Source organism: Mustela putorius, unplaced genomic scaffold (genome assembly GCF_011764305.1).
Source record: "Mustela putorius furo isolate JIRA1106 unplaced genomic scaffold, ASM1176430v1.1 tig00003845_pilon_pilon_pilon, whole genome shotgun sequence".
NCBI lineage: Eukaryota > Metazoa > Chordata > Mammalia > Carnivora > Mustelidae > Mustela > Mustela putorius.
The window spans coordinates 82,734,525-82,748,302 of record NW_025421998.1 but is presented as its reverse complement, the minus strand read 5'-3'; the positions used below and the strand labels follow the sequence as shown (position 1 = coordinate 82,748,302).

The 13,778-nt window shown below is 50.4% G+C and overlaps 1 protein-coding gene across 1 annotated transcript; it reads left to right on the top strand.

Moving 5' to 3' along the window:
* Positions 1-9,058: 9,058 nt before the first annotated feature.
* Positions 9,059-13,222, top strand: PAX4 (paired box 4). The gene is given in 11 exon segments (XM_045089744.1): positions 9,059-9,071; positions 9,438-9,568; positions 9,863-10,078; positions 10,352-10,427; positions 11,006-11,131; positions 11,344-11,426; positions 11,770-11,839; positions 12,291-12,346; positions 12,634-12,794; positions 13,134-13,182; positions 13,184-13,222. Coding segments are annotated over 11 exon segments (1,020 nt in total).
* Positions 13,223-13,778: the final 556 nt, after the last annotated feature.

The following is a 13,778-nucleotide window of genomic DNA, read 5'->3' as shown; positions in this document are numbered from 1 at the left end:
AATAGGCTGAAAAACAAAAAAGTCCTATCAACTGATGTAGAAAAAGCATTTAACAAAATCCAATACCCATTCAAATAAAAACTCTCAGTATACTAGGAATACAGGGGAACTTCTTCAACTTGATAAAGAATATCTACAAAACTGGGGCGCCTGGGTGGCTCAGTGGGTTAAAGCCTCTGCCTTCGGCTCAGGTCATGATCCCAGGGTCCTGGCATCGAGCCCCACATCGGGCTCTCTGCTCAGCACAGAGCCTGCTTCCTCCTCTCTCTCTGCCTGCCTCTCTGCCTACTTGTAATCTCTGTCTGTCAAATAAATAAATAAAATCTTTTAAAAAAAGAAAAGAATATCTACAAAACCAATAGCTGAATTTCATTAGTTGTAGCAAATGGGGGATATTGAATGAGGGAGACTATATATGTTGGAGGGCAAGAGGTCTGTGGGAAATCCCTGTACCTTTCTCAAGATTGTGCTGTCAACTTAAGACTGCTCTAAAAAATGAAGTCTGTGAGTATGGCGATGTCTTCTTAGATACAACACCTAAGATGTGATCCATGAAAGATTTAATAAACTGGATTTCATTACAATTAAAAACTTCTGCTCTTTGAAAGATGGTGTCAGGGAAACAATTCAGGAGATAAGCCACAAACTGTGAGAAAATATTTGTAAAACATACATCCGACAAAGGACTATTATCCAACATATACAAAGAACTCTTAAGACTCAACAATAAGAGAACAAAAATCTGATTAAACAATGGGCCAAAGACTTCACAGACATGTCACCAAAAAAAGATACACAGGCGGCAAATAAGCACATGACAAGATAATCCACATCATATGTCATCAGGAAAATGCAAATTAAAACAACAATGAGATAACCACTAAACACAGGATTACCAACATCTGGAATGCTGACGCCACCAAATGCTGGCAAGGATATTGAGCAACAAATACTCACACATTGTTGGTGGGAACGCAAAATCGTACAGCCACTTTTGAAGACAGTTTGGCAGTTTCTCACAAAACTATTGTTACTATATGATCCAGCGACTGTCCTCCTTGTTGTTTACCCAAAGGAGCTGAATGCTTCTGTCCACACAAAAACTTGAACGTGGATGTTTGTAACAGCTTCAGTTATAATTGCCAAAACTTGGAAGCAACCAAGCTGTCCTTCAGTAAGTAAACAGATGAAGAAACTGTGGTACATCCAGACAATGGAATATTATTCGGCACTAAAAAGAAAGAAGCTAGCAAGCGGTGAAAAGACATAGGGGAGACTTAAATGCATATTAGTAAGAGAAAGAAGCCAGTCTGGAAAGGCCACATAGTGCATGTCTCCTTTGTGTGGCATTCTAGAAAAGGCAAAACTACAGTGATAGTAAAAATGTCAGTGATTGCCAGGGGCTTGGGGACAGGAAGGAAGATTGAATAGGGGAGCACCAGGGATTTCTTAGGGTGGTGAAACTATTCTGCATAATAACAGTATTTGTGGGTAGATAACATTATGGATTTATCAAATGCTATAGGACTTTATAACACCAAGACTGAACCTTACTGTATGCAAATTTTAAAAAACTGATGCAGAGATCAGGGATTCTTAAGATGAAATGCAGAATGTGACAAAATTACCCTGATTGTATTACAAATGTACATTGTACGAATGTACATACAGTGAAGGGAATGGGGGGAGGTGCTGATTTAAATAACTTTGGAAATGAGTGGAATCTGTAAGGCTACATGAATATTACAGAGTTCGCAGAAACAAGGAGGATTCACGTAATAACAGATTAGAATTGGAGATATCATGTTTAGTTAAACATAAACTCATGTTTAGTTTAATATAGATTCAAAGGGTTACATACAGAACTGTTTATAGATATGTCTATAGACATGGGTTAGTTCACACACGTCTATTTCTCTGCTCTGTCAGCTGAGAGAACCTACAGGCACAGACAGCCCAGTAGAAACAAACATATTAGTATCCAAATCCTTGATTCTTGTACCATTCTCCAGCAAAAGTTACCAGGCTTCTTGGAGAAATGCTGATTCTAAACCCAGGGCAGGAAATACACAAGATAAGCCTGGATCATCTTGCAGTGTCTAAAAATAAGGAAACACACACACACACACAGACACGCACACACACAGGATAAAACCCAAACTCCACAATAATGGGGCTGTACCAAAGGGACACAGGAGTCAAACTGAAAGGGCTCCCAATGGCCAAAGTTGGAACAATTTAAGTATAAAGTAGTATACTGGATTATAATCCCAAGAATAGGGGCACCTGGGTGGCTCAGTTGTTAAGGGTCTGCCTTCGGCTCAGGTCATGATCCCAGGGTCCTAGTGTTAAGCCCCGCATTGCAATGGGCTCCCTGCCCTGCGGAAAGCCTGCTTCTCCCTCTCCCACTCCCACTGCTTGTGTTCCCTCTCTCACTTTGTTTTTTATCAAATAAATAAATAAAATCTTTAAAAAAAATCCCAAGAATAAAGTAATTATTCACAAATCCATATTGCTATAAAGAAATTATTGAATAAATAAATGAGAGAAAAGAGAGAAATTTGGGCAGAAGAAATCCAAATGACTTACATAGATAGTCCGCCCTCGAGCTGAAAGTGTTAAGTTCCCACTCCTTCAGCGGGAGCTGTGCGCAAAGACTTCCTTCGGAAAAGCAGTGATGGGGAGCAAGGTCTTCAGGAAGCAGTAGCTTCAGTGGAGACACCTGACGGACATGACCTCAGCCAGGCAATCAAGGTCAATATCAACAGAGATAAGTCATCTGACAGCAGGTACCCTTAACATGGTGAGATGGGAATTGCACTTGCCTTGTTTGGTCTTCTCCCTCGAAACTCACAAGCCCAGTGTAATCATGAGAATAACATCAGACGAATCCTAATTGAAGTATGTTCTCTACAAGACCTGATTTCTCAACATTTTCAAAGTTATCGAAAACAATAAAGTCTGAAAAAACGTCCCAGCCTAGACGAGGCTAAGGAGACATGGTGACCAAAGCAGAGTAGTGTCCTGGATGGAGTCCTGGTACAGAAAGAAGATATAAGGAAAACCTGAGGAAATCTGAATAAAGAATGGATTTTAGCTAATAATAATGTATCAGTATTGGTCTATTACAACAATTACAGTATACGATACTGTTATAAGATGTTCATAATAATAGGGTGTGTGAGAACTCTCTGTATTATTTTTGAAAGTTCTCTGTAAATCTAAGACTGTCCTAAAAAATAAAGTTTATTCAAGTGTATTTAAAAAGCGCACTGCTGGGGCGCCTGGGTGGCTCAGTGGGTTAAGGCCTCTCTGCCTTTGGCTCAGGTCATGATCCCAGGGTCCTGGGATAGAGCAGCATGTACTCTCTGCTCTGCGGGGAGCCTGCTTTCTCCTCTCTGTCTCTGCCTGCCTCTCTGCCTACTTGTGATTTCTGTCTGTCAAATAAATAAATAAAATCTTAAAAAAAAAAATAAAAAGGGGACTGCTATCCGCCTTCCTAGATCCTCTCCCCCAGGCAAGGTGGGGGAGGGGAGGGAGAGGGAAGTGTTGGGGAGCACAGAGCTGGCAGTCTCCAGGGAACGGATTGGATTTCAGGTTACTGGGTGGGTGTGAAAACCCCAGCCAGGACGCAGCAACTTTCCTGTGCTGGCAGGGGCTGGCGCTCATGGGGACCCAAGGACATACTCTTCACAGGTGGCCAGTGAGCGTCATCTGTCTGCCCCAGTCTGCTCTACTCTGAGGTGCCCAGTGCTGGTCCTGGGGGCTCTGGGCTGGGCTCTTCCTACCTTGCCCTTCATACCCCCATGGGTTTCCTTGCCTGGCCTTCCTAGGGGCTCAGTTTTAACCCCTGAACTCCCCAGCTCTCTTTAGGGAAGTGCAGACTCACCACCCTACCCTGCAAAGCCCAGTTCTAAGAGAAACATGGAGAAGGGTTGAACTCAGAGGCTAGCAGCTCTTGATAAAAACGAGGGGGAAAGGAGGCATTTTCTATGCCCCAGTTCAAAGCCACAGTTGGGAGAATGCACTCTTCACTGCCTCCCTGGCTCATTCAGAGGGAGGGAGCCGGATAGCCAGCATTCTAGAAATTGAGCGAAAATTGCAGAGATTTGCACGTGTTAGAGCTGGGTCTGGGTGAAGAGAGCAGGATGACTACGTAAAGCTTGGTGGGGGGGGGGAGGGGCTGCAAGCTCAAGGCCAAGTTTAGGAATATGCAGGGAAATTGAAGACTCCTCCTACTTTTGTAGCAAGGAAAGGACTATGACTGACTTAGGGTCATGTGCTGCCAGAAAGTGGTTTTGGAGAGGAGGCGCGTGGCCCTTGCGCTCTGGAGAGCAGAGGGCTGGCTGAGGTGGTGCTTGCTGGAGAGGGAAGGTGGGAGACAGAATCTTACAGCCTACTAACAGATGCCACAGGGAGGGGTGGAAACAGCTTGGAACTGGTGTCCCCTCCCCCAGGGAGCGCCAGATATCCCAGGTGAGGTGTGAGACCAAAGCTGCCTGCCGCCACCGCCTCCCGCATCCCAGCCCTCCCTGCGCCCTGCCCTCTCCAGCTTTACGCATGGCGCCTGTCTTGTCTTCTAGCCCCTTGGGGAGGGTAGGGGAATTCCAGCCACCTCTCCTGAGGACAGATCTTTTCCCACAGCCACCCCACCTTATACTAGGAGTTCCTGAGGGCAGAAGAAGCCAGGAGTTAGGGTTCCACATCAGGGTGAGGGACAGAATGGGATGGCCACGGGCGGCCTGGAGAGGGGCGCGCAGCTTGGCTGGCGGGTGGCAAGACCTCTGAGTTAATGTATAATTTCGAGCAGATGGCGGGGGCTGGTGGCAGCCTGGGCCCAGCTAATGAGGGACAATTAGCCCCAAACCTGGTGGGGGAGGCTGAGAGAGTCAGACAGTGCGGGCAGATATTTGCTCCTCAAACAGTCTGGTGCGCTGGGCTCTGAGGGCTGAGTGGCTGAGCCTTTGGGCTAGCTAGGCCCCCCTGCCGGGGCCCTAACTCTCTTTTCCCTCCCCCCATCAACTCTGGGTCGAAAGCCTCTATTTGTTCAGACCCAAGAGCACGTTGTAAAGGCGGGGGGAGACAGTAGTTTATGGGGGAAATCGCTGCCACCGCCATCTGCCAGGGCTTGTCCCTTCTCCCTCTGACACCCTTCTCTCCACCCCTCGTGCAGCTGTCTGTGGGAATAGCAAGTTAGGACATGGAGCCTTGCGCCCCCAGACGCAGGGGCAGATGTGGGGGGGAAGGGTGGAGGCAGGAAAGGGGGACTAAGAGCAGGGCTGCCTTAGGACTTCTGTGGGACCCTCTGTCACCCAGACATGGCTGAGTAGAATGGGAGGCAGTCCCAGATGCCCAGGGATTGAATGGGCTCTGTAGGTACTAGTGGATGTGCTGTCCTCCCCACCGTGCTGAAGCCACCTGCTATGGTCTCCCCTCATGGCCCGGGGCTCTAGCCCAGCCTGAGGAAGCTGGAAGAGGCTAGAAGAGAAGGAGAGTATTTGTGGGGGTAAGATAGAACACCCATTTCCGTGATACAGTTGGCCCTGCTTTGAGAACAAGAGTTCTCAACCCTAGGATCAGGCTGAATGTATAACACCCATCCCCAATCCCCACAAACCAAAGCATTTACCCATGAAATCTATTCTTCCACCCTCTGGGTCAAGTCTTATTGCCCTACACCCTGCTTACTTTCAGCCTGACTTCTGAGAGGGTTTCACAGAATCCAAGGTATGGAATGGACCCAAAGGTCTTTCCATGTTGGGTTCTTCATGAAGGATCTGCCCAAGACCATCGTAGTAACAAAACTTCCGTTGCTAGGGCCATGTTTCTCCTTCAGCACCCTGCTCCCCAAGAACCACCTAGCCAGCTACGGGTTTCCCCCACCTCAACAACCATCCCAATAACCTGCGGTGTCCTCAATGGGCGCCGGAGCATCGTTCGTAACAGAGAGTTCAAAAGCACCAACTCCCTAGTAGAATGGAGCCTGATAATGTCTAGAGATGGAAGAATGACCCCCAAGCTTCACGCCTCCTCTTAAACACCCTGTCACTTCACTACCCTTGGAGGCTCGTTACCACCACCACTGTTGCCACAGCTCTTCAATCCAGGGTGCCCCTAATTCTAGGCGAAAATCTATCCTAGGTGTGTCACCTCAGTCAAGGAGCCAGTTAGAGAATTGGTGAAGGCGCTCTGTGGAGAGAGCTGGTGCTTTGGGACACACGCTTTTCCGCATGGACCATCATTCTCTCAGAGATTTAGGAGGCAGCTTGGCCGGTATTAGGGATGAATCTATATCCACTTATTTTTTACAATAAAACACAAAAAACCCAGGAGTGGACCCCCAAACCCGCGCATGTGCATTCTGGCTGGGAAGTTCTATGAGGTTCTGGAAGTCACCCTTGGGCTCCTGTGCATTCAAAGCCTTGAGGATACAGCCTGAAATTCCCCCATCTTGCATATTACCCCATTCCCTCTAGGGATCCTGGCCCCCTGAGTGGGTGTGCTTGGGGCCCAGGGGGCCTGCATGAGACATGGCTCTGTACCTGCTTTTAAGGTGGCAGGTGGACACCAGGTGGGCTCCAAGGACTTTCCATGGAAGGACAGAATGGGTCATTGACTGTGCCTTGCTCTGCCTCAGGGCCAGTGTCAGTCAGCCCCATACACACCTCCCTCCTCCTCTCTCCTCTGCTCATGGCCTGTGACATCACTGGCTGCTCCCAGAAGGCTGCCCTCTGCTCCTGAGCACGGTCTCTCTGGAGCTCTGGACCCCCTGGCAGGACTGGAGCTGGAGCAGAGTGGAGACTGTTCCTAGGACCAGACCACCATCACCCCTGGAGCCTGCAGAGGTCTCGGAAGCCCAGCATAGGAGGCTGAGACCCTCCCCCTGAAGCACCCACTGCATTGCCTCTACACAGGTAGCTCACCTGCAGCCTCATTGTCTGCTCTGCCTCCCATGCTGTCTCCATGTCTTTGTGTGGCCAAGCCCACTTCCCTCCTCCTCTGTCTTGGCAGCCTAGCACCCCTCCTGCCCCTCCAACTCCCTACCTTGCTTTGCCATCTTGTGAGCACCAGCCCTTTTATTAGACAAGCTATTATGGACATTGGGAAGCAGTGGGGTGGCTGCTGGGAATGGGGTTTCTGTTTGTGGGTTTTACATTTGGAGATGATTTGGGTTTGGATGTTGAATCTGAGTCTCCACTCCTCCTCTGAGTTCTGGTCCCTTAGAAGGGACACTCTGTCATAGCAAGGGTTTGGCTGATATCCTGAGCTCCCATCCCCCTACTCTGGCAGAGACCTATCTATTCCCAGCTTGGCTCTCCTTTCTCCATGGCTTCGGTGGCAATTACACAAACACGAGGCAAGGATGGGGGAAGACAAAGAGCCTCAGGATGGGGGAGCTGAAGTTTTCGCTTCTGGTGAGGGACTGACTTCTAACCCTACTTGAGTTTTACTTCCTGGGTGGCCCCTGATTTGTAGGAACCCCAATCTGTGTCTCACCTTTCTTGTTGGAAAGATTTCTGCCTTCTTTCCTGGCTCTCTGGATTGATGAGAGCTTGAAAGGGAATATGTCTCTACCTCCCCGGACAGGAATGAGTAAAAGTCAATTTAGCCACTCAGTTAAAAGTAGCTCTGGATTCCATACTCTGGGAAGTTCCTTGTTTCTCCAGTGCTTGTGTCTGCTTCCCAGCTGCACTGTAATCTCCTTGTTCCTTTTCTTTTCACTCCCTTCATACTGAACAACTGGCCATGTGCTGATGATTAATACTTTATTCAGCAAATAATTGCCGATTAGTGAGCTGAGCCAAGATGGCATAATTCCTGCAGGAAAGTTCTATGCATGAGCTGTTTTCTGGGGTGACCTCCAGCCCTGCCAGGGTACCAGGCAAGAAAGGAGGTGGTTTCTACTTCCTTTACTTGTTGGTGAAAGCAAGAAAGGCATGATGGCCCAGGAGCTGCATCTTTGACTGTTCAGAGACTCTCTTGTTTCTGTGTCTCTTCTTGTCTCTCTTGCCTCTTGTGTTCTGTGTCAGTCAGCATGCAACTCTCTCCTGTTCCTCAATTTCTTCTTTCAACATGCTTTCATGAGTGGTAATCCAATGAGCGCATGTCTGATTCCAGACAGTTGGTCTCTGAGAGTGAAGCTGCTTCACTGCAGAATCTAGAACTCTCCAGAATTGATAGGAACCAACAACCGCAGCAGGTTAGAAGATGCCAAGAGATGTATCTTCCAAGAGAAGCCTGAACTTGATGCTTGTTCATCCTTACTTCTAGTAATCCTTACTTCTAGTTCATCCTTACTTCTAATGGATGAGACCAGAGCCTCTGTGCCGGCGCTGGAGCGGAGCCCCCATGTTTCCCTAGAGCTTCCTGGAGAGTATTTAAAAAAATAATAATAAATTAAAGTCAAGAGCAAGACTCTCCCTGAAGTGCTCTGAGGAAAGTTTTCTGGTTGGTAGTTTGGAGAAACTAAGCTTAGGAGATGCATGATAGTGGAGGCAGTGTTGAACCTGGTCTCTAGGCTCAGACCAGCGAAAATGGAATCTTTGGTCACGGGTGCCCTCTTCTGGCTGGGCAGAATATTCTACATTTTGGGTTTTAGCCCTGTTGAATCTGAACATAAGATGCGCCTAAGCGCATCCCCCAGGGCAGAGAAGGCTTTCGAGGGGTCAATGACAACAGCAGCCCATTTGCAAAAGGGAAAGCCTGAGCATTTGGAGGCATAATCCTTTTCTACTTCCCTGACCTCTTACAATGAAAAGTGTGAGAAATGAGAGCCTTCCCATCCTCCAGGCCCTTAAGATCCAGTACGCCGCTGGCCCTGTGATATGTTGGTTCATTACGGCAGGGTATAAGTAGAGAGAATTTGAATTTTCGCAGCAAACCTGATCCTCTATCACAAAACACTACCATCCAAGACCATTTTGAGCAAGAGACTCCACCCAAATAACCTTGGTCATTGCAGATCCGGCCCCAAGACAAAAGAAGGAGCTCCTAGAAGGAATCCCTCTCCCCAGTCTTCCCAGTTCCCGCCCTTCTGGGCAGAGCATTGGCCGGGAACATGCCGCAGGATGGTGAGATGTCTGGGAGAAGTGGGAAGAACAGGCTGGTGTAAGGGGGGAGGGGCTCTCTCAGGGCCCTGCTGCCCTTGGACAGCGTTCTGGGGGAGTTTCATCCAGGCACTCCTTCTTGCTCCACCTGCCTCCCTTAGATCACAAGGGTCAGCACAACTGCTCTCGAAGCAAAGACTCACCCATGAGCCACCTTGCAAAGAAAGTGGGAGCTGGGGGACCCTGGTGGGTGGTGGGGGGACTTTCTCTGTGATGGGAAATGGGAAGCCAGATCTGTGTGGCCTGAGAAACCCTCCCCAGCAGGGTCCTCCATGCAGCAGGTGGGCTGAGCAGAGGGGAGGTGTGTGGACGTCTTCTTCTTATGCCCAGGGATCAGCAGTGTGAATCAGCTGGGGGGGCTTTTTGTGAATGGCCGACCCCTGCCCCTGGGCACCCGGCAGCAGATCGTGCAGTTGGCAGTCAGCGGGATGCGCCCCTGTGACATCTCCCGGAGTCTTAAGGTAGTACGGTTTACCCAGGGTTGGGGACAAGGAGCAGGGACACAGCATCCTCTGAAGGCAAGTCTGAGGCTGTTGTAGACTCTGAGGGTTTTGGGGGCTTGGGTTACTTTCTGGGAGACCCTCGGGGTCTGGGGTGGAGATCTTCAAGCTCCCAGGGATAAGGCTGAACGCTCAACTCTGTGGCCTGGGTCAGTAAGGCTCACTTTGCCTTGCCTTGTAGCCTCCTTCTGCCTCAGGGACTCTCACCCTCCGCCAATCACACCATCATCTGTCCCTGCTTCTCACCTGACCCAGGTATCTAATGGCTGTGTGAGCAAGATCCTAGCACGTTATTACCGCACTGGTGTCTTGGAGCCCAAGGGGATCGGGGGAAGCAAGCCACGTCTGGCCACACCCCCTGTGGTAGCTCGAATTGCCCAGCTGAAGGGTGAGTGTCCTGCCCTCTTTGCCTGGGAGATCCAACGCCAGCTCTGTGCCGAAGGGCTCTGCACACAGGACAAGATTCCCAGTGTAAGTGTTCTCCCCTCCCGGCACCGGGGCTGGCAAACTGGCCATCCGGGGAGAAGACCCCTTCTTACTTGGCAGTGGGGCCATCCCAGGCTGAGGAGGCAGGGCTGAGGGGCTCTCTTCTGAAAAGTGAGAAGAAAGCATGGGAAGAAAAGAGGCTGCCCTGGGAATGATGTGGGGACCCAGACAGAGAGAAAGGATATTGGGGAAAGGATTCAGGATGTAACCCTGGGTCTACCCACCCCATTTCCTCACTCAACACCTCAACTCCCCCAGGTCTCCTCCATCAACCGTGTCCTGCGGGCACTCCAGGAGGACCAGAGACTGCCCTGGGCACAGTTCAGATCTCCAGGTGGGTCTTGGAGATGCCCCCAGGGATGCTCAGAGCAAACATTGGCATTTTACGGTTTGCAAAGCCCTTTCTTGTTCTTTCTTGTCACCCTCGTGGAAAGACAATAAGGAGGGCCTGGCAGGGAGTGTTGCTCTCTCCGGGCAGAAGAAAATCAAAGCTCAGAGAAGGAAATGGACTTATCCAAGGATACCAGCTAGCTGTTGGCAGATTCTGGAACAGAACCCAGGTCCCTTGACCCTCAGGTTCACAGGATCTGCTGAGGAAGAGGAAGGACTGGACCTTCCACACCCTCCCTCTGCCTCATGCACAGCTTCTCAGAGCACCCTTTACATTCTGAACCTGGACCAACCTTGCTGCTGTTTTCCCAAACCCTAAGCATGCACTTGACCATGGCACTGGTTGTGCCCCCCACTCAGTGGCTCTGAAGTTAACTTCAAGGAGCTGTAAATATTCCACCAGCATGGCTCTGCCCTTCTACTCATGCCGGTCCCTGTCCATAGCCCTAGGGGCTTGGGAACCACATCATAGGAGAAGAATCACGATCACAAACCACCACAAGCCTTTGTCTCCCTTTACAGCTGTTTTGGCTCCCACCCCTCACACTCCCCATGGTGGCTCTGAGGCTCCCCGGGGTCCCCACCCAGGGACTGGCCACCGGAATCGGACTATCTTCTCCCCAGACCAAGCCGAGGCGCTGGAGAAAGGTACCAGGGTGGGGGCAGATGGTGGGTTAGAGGGTGCTTGGGGTGACCCATGGAAGCAATGCCCCTGGGGCCTGTGGGCGAGGCTATGGGTGGCCCTGGCTTGGGAAGGAAGGGGGTTTAGGGTTGTAGTAGGGGGAAGTGGAGCCTGAGGGGGAGGCCCGGGCCTTGCTCCTCTCCCTGTGCCCTTACTACGCAAGCCTCCATCTCGGCAGAGTTCCAGCGTGGGCAGTATCCCGATTCAGTGGCCCGTGGAAAGCTGGCCGCTGCCACCTCTCTGCCTGAGGATACCGTGAGGGTGAGTGAGCTCTGCCACACGGTGCACACAGACTGCAAGAGGAGAGTCTCTGATGAGAAGACTTTGGGTTCCGGCGAGGTGGAGAAGGGGGCAAGAAGGTGGAAACAGATTTGTTTGTAGCAGAAATCAGACCCAAGACCCTGCTTGTTCTCCTTCTGCTGATTGCACTCTCTTCCCCACTCCAAGCCTTTGAGGTGAGGCAGGGGACAGAGAACAAAGGCCAAAGCAGGAAGGGAGGGCATCAGGTCTGCGCTCTAGGTCCAGACCACTAAAGTGTGGCAAGAGCAGTAGGTACCACTGATTGAGGAGCACAGCCAGCTACGCTGTTTCCACCTTCCCCCAGGTCTGGTTTTCCAACCGAAGAGCCAAATGGCGCCGACAAGAGAAGCTCAAGTGGGAAATGCAGATTCCAGGTGATTTCTCTGCATATCCATCCTTCCATCCATCCCGCCCATCCTTCCATGCGTCCATGCATGCATTGGATCCATTCATCCTTCCCCTCACCTATCCATCTACTCAACCATCCATTCATCCATCCATCCATCCATCCATCCATCCATCCATCCATCCATCTATGCACCACACATTTACTCGGCATCTTCCATGTGCCAGGCCCTGTGTTAGATACTCTGCATTCAGAGTCTCTGTTCTTCAGGTCTGCACTGTCCCCTGCTTACCATCCTTCTTCCCCAGTTTTTCCCAAGGCTCAGCCTTGGGGAGGAGGCCATTTAGGGTTGTAGCATCCATCTCCTCCCATCCCTGCCAGAAGTTGCTGCCTTTCCTAGGACCTCCCTGCTGCTCCCCACTCCTCCCGACTCCCTAGACCCATTCCTCCTTCTGAGTGGATCTGCTCTCACCTTGTAGGTGCTTCCCAGGATCTGAGTCTACCAAGTACCTCCCCAGGGGCCACTTCAGCACAGGTATCCAGGAAGAGAGGGGAATTGGTGACCTGGGAAGACAAGAGCTCACTGCTTCTCCCATTCTCAGTGAGGTCTGAGTTAGAATTCCTGACTGTTCTAAGTTCCTACACTGCACACTTTGGAAAGCACCATCCTCCTAGTCTACCGTGTGCATGGTGCCCTCCGGAGTTGTACAGGACACAGCCAGAGGCCGGGGGCAGAATTAGAGCCCCAGGTCTGCTGAATAGGAGCCATCACTGACAGTGTGTGTGTGCGTTGGGGAGGGGGGGGGTCTCTGCTTTTTCTAGCAGTCACCTTGCAGTGTGCCCACAGCGGTCCTGCCTGCCCTTGAATCCTTGGGTCCCTCCTGCTATCAGCTGTGCTGGGGGACAGCACCAGACAGGTGCCTCAGTGACACCCCACCCCAGGCCTCTCTCAAGCCCTGCTGGGGTAAGAATCCACAAGCTAGGCCTCACTGCTGCACGGTATGGGGGAGGGCTTACTTCTTGACCCACAAAAGGGCAGGAATCTTCAGTCGGGGTCATCAAGGAATCTTGACACAGCTTTCTTCATTCCTTGCATGCTTACAAGGTTGGAGACTAGCACCCCCAGGGTCTATAGTACCACTGACAGCCTTAGCAGGAAAAGAGGATGGGATTGGGATTTGAGTACATCTATCCATCATCTATCCATACATCTATCCATATATATATATATACCACCAGTGACTTTGATGGGTGGGATCACAGCAGCAAACCAAACTCACCCTCTGTTTGTCCCCGCAGGCTACCTGCCTCCTGCAGTTGAGCTCCCTGGATTCAGTCCTGCTCTGCCACCCTTGTCCTTCCTTCCATTGCCCCCATTGCCAGTCTTGGTGCCCCTGAGGTCTTGCTCTGACCCTGGCCCTCCTCCCCACCCCTGTAAGACCTGAAATGAGGGAGGAGGGCCAGAGTGGAAAGGGGATGGGGTGGGGAGGACCTAGTATCATCCCGCCCAAGCACATTATTGTTGCCCCCTCCTTCCTATGACTCTTCTTCACCTGTGGCCCTGCCTCACTGCACCCACCCCCCACCCCGCCCCTGATGCAGCACAACTGTTTGGAGGAGCTGGAGAAGCCGTGCCCACCCACTACTCACACTGGCCTTGAATGGCCTCGACTTGGCAGGAATAAAAACATTTTTTAAATTAGCAGTAGTTCCTGTTGGTGTTTTTCCCATGAATATTTATACACCCACCCCTGTATTTAACAATAAAGTTTGTTCTATCTCTATCTATATGTCTATCGAGCTACCTACCATCTTTATCTTCCTATCTTTCTATCCCCCATCTTCCAATCTATCTAATCTATGTATCTATATGATCTATTTATATATGTAACTACGTATGTATGTATCTAGCTCTCATCTCTTTAACGCATCTGTATGTCTATGGAACTATCCAGTCTGTCTAATCT